Source organism: Panicum virgatum, chromosome 4K (genome assembly GCF_016808335.1).
Source record: "Panicum virgatum strain AP13 chromosome 4K, P.virgatum_v5, whole genome shotgun sequence".
Lineage (NCBI taxonomy): Eukaryota > Viridiplantae > Streptophyta > Magnoliopsida > Poales > Poaceae > Panicum > Panicum virgatum.
The window spans coordinates 40,461,711-40,468,212 of NC_053139.1; the positions used below are offsets into that span (position 1 = coordinate 40,461,711).

A 6,502-nucleotide genomic window follows, 5' to 3' on the forward strand; every position below is an offset into this window, starting at 1 on the left:
CCGCCGCCGGATCTGATGAGGAGGAGCTTCCTCTGCCGCTGCCGCATTTGAGCAAGAGGATGAAGAGCAGGCGTGCTAGAGCTCCGGCTGTCCGCGGCCGCTCCTCCTCACCGGTCGATCTATTTCGGTGAGGGGTGAGCGGAGGGGGGAGGAGAGGAGCCACGAGAGGGAGGTGTAGGGAGAGGACTGGGGGAGGGAGGTGGACGAAGAAAGAGAGAGGTGGCTGGAGAGAGAGGCGGTGCATTGGAGGAGAGGGAGGAGAGGGCGCCGGCCACCAGGGAGAGAGGACCGTGCACGGGGCTCGGCCCCGGGATGGGGACCGGCGGCGGCGGTGGGAGAGGGAGAGGGAGGGGAGGGTAGCAGGCGGCGGCGGGAGATGAAGGGGAGGGGTCCGGGAGAGGGAGGGAGGGGATGGGGGCGGCGTCGGGAGAGGGAGGGGATGGGTGCGGCGTCGAAAAAAGCTTTTTTTTATGGAAACTGGGTTTGCCGAGTGCTTCAGATCTGACACTCGATTGGCAAGGCAACTTGTGTTTGCCGAGTACCAGATCGGGGCACTCGACAAACCCTTTTAAATTTATTATGATAATTTTTTGAAAATTATTTGCCGAGTATTTTATTTTTGTCGAGTGCCTTTCTTCTTTTTATCGAGTGTTTTCGGTTTGGCACTCAGCAAATCAGTTTGTTTGCCGAGTGGTATTATTTTTCCGAGTGTTTTTCATGCAGCGCTCGGCAAAGATTTTGGTTGCCGAGTGCTTGAAGGATAGCACTCGGCAAACAAGGGGTCTCGGGTAGTGGACCCTAACCCTAAGCAAAACCGCTCGTCCAATCGGACGCCCATAGACTTGCGCGAGAGATCAGACCGACCAGCCGGAATGAACAAGGCGACAAGAAGGCAGGCAGCGCTAGGCAGCTGGCCACCAGCCATGGCAACTTGGCAAGGGATCGGAGCTGAGGAGGGAAAAAGATAGGTAGCGCCGGCGGCCAGCTACTAGCAGTAGCAGTAGCAGGCGTCCGCACCGCACGTCGGTGAGGATAGGGGCGTGGTGGCGCGCGCCGGCCGCCGGGGTTCACGAGTCGCTAAAGGCCACGTCCCGTACGCGCCCCCGGCCCACAGCCCCTCACGGACGCTCGTGGCAAGTGCAGCGCATGTGCATGATGTGGCCGCCGCGAAGCTGCTGCGGCGTGCGGCGTGGTCGTCTCCGGCGGGCGCGTGGGGGGGAGGGGGGGGGGGGGGGGTCGGAGGACCAGAGGCGTAGCGTCGTATCCGCGCCGCCGTACTGGCCGGTCGTGGGCCGTGGCCGACATCTACTAGCGGCGGCGATGGACGGCATCATATCCAACCGGCGAAGGTTTCCGGTGCACGGCGCCGCGCCGCGCGCGCCGACGAAGGCAGCGTCGGTCGGTCGGCCGGCCGGCCCGCTCGATCGATCGATCGATCTCCGGACTCCCGCGACGCGTGCTGTGCCTGTACTAGTGTATGTACTGTATAGTTCACCACCGGATCGGAGGACTCGCGGCTGCACTGCACTAGCCGTGCATGATCCATTTGATCCCCGGCCCCCAAACCGGCCATGAGCGATGCGTGCCGGCCGGTGCGTTTTCTCTAGACTCGCGAGATAGGACAGGTCGATATGATCCTTAGCTAGGAGAAATGACACGATAGGATTTGATTTGAGATTCGTGCAACTTTCTTCTTCAGCCAATTTCTTCTGTTCCGAGCGAGGTCTTCTTCTCCGTCCAAGTTCGGGTTTCGATGTGTTGTGTAGGGAATTTGTACATCTGGATGTAAAAAGCCATGTAAACGTCTCACTACTACTCTGTTCGGCTGGCCGTGGCTGGTGTTGATTTATTGTGAGAGAAAAATACTGCTGACTGACTGGTGCTGGTTTGATATGAGAAAAAAACACTATTAGCTGATTGTAGCGAACAAAGTGATATGATGCAATAAAAGGTTCAGGTGGGCGAGCTGCGCCCCGTTCTTCCAAAAAAAACAAAAAAGTTTGTCAAAAAAATAACTGTCACAATTCATAACCCTTATTTTTTACGGTGTATATCTATCTATATTACGATTCCATCAAGAGTCTTTATACAACTAGACTTGGACCATTAATTCCTCTGTCAAGAGTCTTTTTGTTTGATTAACTATTCATGATGCACAAAACTCATCAGATTTGAGTTTTGACATCTACTAGTAGTATATAAAATGAAAACAGTAGATGCATTATTATGTAGGTAGAGGTTAGGGTGACAGAAGACACATGGATTTTTACTAGACTGTTACTAAATGTTAACTGTTACACAACCACATGATGATGATCACCACATGAGGACATGAACTATCAGTAAATCAAGTCTTACTCCAGTCAACACCTCACAGTAACTTGACTACGTCAGTGACTCCCAAACTTGTACACATCCAGAGAACACTAGTGTACTCCTACATACCCTATAGCTAGCTCACTCACGGCCTCACGGGCGTCCCTTTACAATCTCACACTCTCTTCTATAAAACCACACTACCTCGAAACCCTAGAGTGTGCACACTCCTCCCCTCTAGCTTAGCTTGTACCACTGCCAGCAGCAGCCATGGCGGCGAGCGGCAAGAAGCTCCCGCCGTTCCTCTTCACGCTGCTGCTGCTGCTCTCCACCGCCGTGACGCCCATCCTCTCGCTCCCGGACGCCGACCACGAGGTCGACTGCGACTGCGACAAGCCCAAGGCGCCCAAGCCGTCGCACCCGCCCAAGACCAAGCCCTCCTACCCGTCGCCCAAGCCCAAGAACCCCAAGCCGCCCAAAGGCCCCTCCTACCCGTCGCCGGCGACGCGCCCGCCCAAGGGCCGCCCCTCCAACCCGCCGGTCACTCGTCCTCGTCCTCCGGTCGTCGGCCCGCCCAAAGGCCCCGTCACGCGCCCGCCGGTCGTCGGGCCACCGGTCACGCGCCCGCCGGTCACACGTCCGCCGGTGACCTACCCGCCGATCACCGGCCCTCCGACGACGCCGCCGATCACCGGCCCACCGGTCACGGTACCCCCGATCACCGGCCCACCGGTCACCGTCCCTCCGATCACCGGCCCGCCCTCGACGACGCCTCCGGTCACCGGCCCGCCGGTGACCAACCCTCCCGGCGGCGGCGGCTCGACGCCGTGCCCGCCGCCTCCTCCCGCGACCCCGACGCCGACGCCGTCGTCGCCGACGTGCCCGGCGGACTCGCTGAAGCTGGGCGCGTGCGTGGACCTGCTGGGCGGGCTGGTGCACGTCGGGCTGGGCGACCCCGTGGTGAACAAGTGCTGCCCGCTGCTGGAGGGCCTGGTGGAGCTGGAGGCGGCCGTGTGCCTCTGCACCACCATCAAGCTCAAGCTCCTCAACATCAACATCTACCTGCCCCTGGCGCTCCAGCTGCTCCTCACCTGCGGCAAGACGCCGCCGCCCGGCTACACCTGCACCGTCTGATGATGGATCAACTAGCAGTAACCCGTGCACACATGTACGTCCTGCTCATAATTAATCTCTCTGATCTGCTGCAAGCTCATGCGAGCGATGCACACACGCGTGGTAGCCTGATCAACTCTGAGTCTCTGACTGCTAGCGATCTGTTTCGCAGATAATGCAGGGTTTTTGGAGTGAGTTTCTTCAGTAGTTTGAGGAGAAATTAATCGACATGAGAGGATGTCGTCGTCTGCTTCTTCCAAGCTAGCTAGGCTCCAGAAGAGAGGAGCACGTCGATCTGCCGACGGATCATGATCGCTCTAGCTACCTGTGTTTGGTTGTTTTTTTCTGTTGTTGTTTGATCGTTCTTAACCGGCCTGCCTGTTGAGTTGTTTCAGTTAATTTCGCTGGTCTCGGCACAGCTTGATTGTTTGTGTGTGTCGTGTGGTTCAGTTCGATGCAAAGAGGGTTGATGGCTGATTTCTGCTGCCACTATTAGGTCACGGTGAAGAGCTTGCATGTCCCCAATAATTTTGTGCACTTGTGTTTTTCATCTGTGTGGTTTGTGCTTGCTTGTTTGTGGAACTTAATTAGTTCTAGCACTCTCAACTCTCAAGTGAGGAGACTGAGATCATGCATGGGTACGACAAAATTCTTGTGGCCGATGATTAAAAAAAATAAGAGCATGAGGTGTCGGTGGCTGATTTGCGTGCTGCACGCGCTGTCGTGTACTATGTGAATCCGAATATCTGAATTTCTAATTGGAAATTTGGATCTACATGCTTGGCTTTGATAATGTCAGTGCGAGTGAGACACTGCACAGCCACAGAGATGTCGCTCTGGCGCCCTCGGTCCGAGCGATCTCTCACTCACTCACATGAGTACGTGACGCATCGACGTGCGTGGGGATCCATCAGCTGGTGCTAGACTGCTAGTCTCTCCGCTCTCCGGCCGCGAAACCCTAGAGAATAGTTTGACGACGACGGCGGCGGCCCGGAGCTAGCTGCTGCTGCCTCTGCAAACTCTCTGCAGGATGCGGCCGACCGGGGGGCACGCCGTGAGAGGAGAAAAAGCGACGCGCGGGCATGTGTCGTTTGGCGCGACGCCACCCGTGATCCATCCATCTCGAGCGAGCACGATCGAACAGCGACGTTCGCAGCTGATCGCCGCTTGTTCCGATCGATGCGGCCTGCAACAGTCGCTGCTGTCTGCTTACCTTGTACACTTCGGCCTGAAGCTTTTCAGCTTTTGAACGCCGGCCGGGCGGCATGTGAAAGTTGAAGCCTCCAACCATCAGGGCATCACCAATCAGAGTGCATGGCCCCTGCAGCCCTGCTTGAGCATAGAAAGTGTGCATCATGGTCGCCGCTTGGGTGGTTTTGATTTACACATAAATTTCCTAGAGAGAGAGCGGGGCGAGGGGGCCTCCACGCCGAAGGGGGCGCCCCGGCCTGGGTGGGGGGCCATCTGGGCAGCCTCCTCCCCATGTCGCACCTGCTCCTCTATGCCTCGCCCCTCCCGGACAACGCGGGGCGTGGGTCTCCGCCTTCCACGCGGCGCGTGTAACACCCCTCAATTAGTCCTTAATTAGGAGTGTTAAACGAAATTTGATGATTCAAATTGGGTCAAAAATATCAAGCCACGTGTAGCTCTCTCCTCCCCGTGCGTGGTCACCGTGGCCAAAGTGGCCACAGCGCGAGCGCGCCGTGCATCCCCGCCAAACTCGCGTTGCCGTTCTCGAGCCTTCTCGAGCTCGCCTCCCCGCTACCTCCCCTGCGTGCTTGCCGCCGTCGCCCAGACCACGCCGGCCCTTCCTGCTCGCATCCGAGCTCGCCACCGCAGCCCGCCATGGCCGCCAAGATCCACTCGGCGGTGAAATCCTACTTCCGGTCATCATCTTCGACAACCAAAGGCTAGAATCGACTTTCCATGACTCGCTGAAGCTCATGCTCTCCTCGTTCCAGCGCGTTCCGCGAGTTTCCGCGCTCGTTCCCGAGCCATGCCGCCGCCGGCATGCTGCTGCTCGCCGCGAGCCGCGTGCACGCGCCCCTGTGCTGGGCTGCCGAGCGCCCCCACTCCGCCTGGCCTTGCTGAATCCTTCCATGGCCGCCCCATCGTCCTCCCTCGCTGGAGCGCCGCCGCACGCCGCCATCACCGCCGCCGAGGTGCTGCTACCGCCGCCGGCGCCTCTCCGGCGCCCCCAACCCCAACCAAGCCCACCTACAAGTAGATCTCGCTTTTCTCATGCTTCTCCATCACTCCCAGGCCGCTGGCATGGCTTCCTCTCGCCGAATCGAGCTCCCGAGCACCTTCTCTGTTCCAACTCGCGTCAAGGACCTCGGGCTGAAATTCAAACAAGTGCAGGGGGTTTTCTGTAATGTCACAGACTCATAGGAATAGTGTTTCAGGGACCAAATCGCTTGAAACTTTGAAAATCCATAGAAAATAGTAGAAAAATCGCAAAATAGCAATTTAAGATGTTTTGGAATCCTTGTGAGTAGATATATGCAGTGGAATCATAATATGATGGGTGTTAGTTGAAAATATTTGCTGTAAAAATAGATTTATGCTTGTTAAGGTTTTAATGCTAGTGTTGCTTGTCTTTTTCATAACTGCAATTATAGTGCTCTAAATGATATGAAATTTTTGTGGTAGGCTATTATTGTGATGTGTGCATTGTGGTAAAAATTTCAAGCTCATTGAGGGTAGTATGACCGAGTTTTTGATTTAACTTGTTGAATGCTAAGTAAATAGTTTATAAATAATAGAAATGTGTAAAAATGGAAAATGTGATTCCACTGCCCTTGTATGATGTTATTTTGGTCTAAAAAATATAATATGGCCATGTGTCAGCAAATATGAAGTTTTACATTTAACTTGCTCTCACACAATTAAGTGCAATAAAGATTTGTCTGTTTTATAATCAATAAAATATAAAGCCTGAGCATGTGAAATTTATGCAGTAGACTATTAGGAGTATTGGTGATCTACTGTGATTTTGGTAGAATTTATTGTACACTTTACATGTATCATCATATATATATATATATATATGTCTTATTATCTAAATAAATTA

At 55.1% G+C, this 6,502-nt stretch overlaps 1 protein-coding gene across 1 annotated transcript; it reads left to right on the forward strand.

The window, feature by feature from the left end:
• The first annotated feature begins 2,539 nt into the window (after positions 1–2,539).
• On the forward strand, positions 2,540–3,979 carry LOC120704032 (36.4 kDa proline-rich protein-like). The gene is made up of 2 exons (XM_039988274.1): positions 2,540–3,484; positions 3,602–3,979. Exon 1 carries the CDS (start codon positions 2,587–2,589, stop codon positions 3,448–3,450), a length of 864 nt encoding a protein of 287 aa, XP_039844208.1. The 5' UTR covers positions 2,540–2,586; the 3' UTR covers positions 3,451–3,484; positions 3,602–3,979.
• Positions 3,980–6,502: the final 2,523 nt, after the last annotated feature.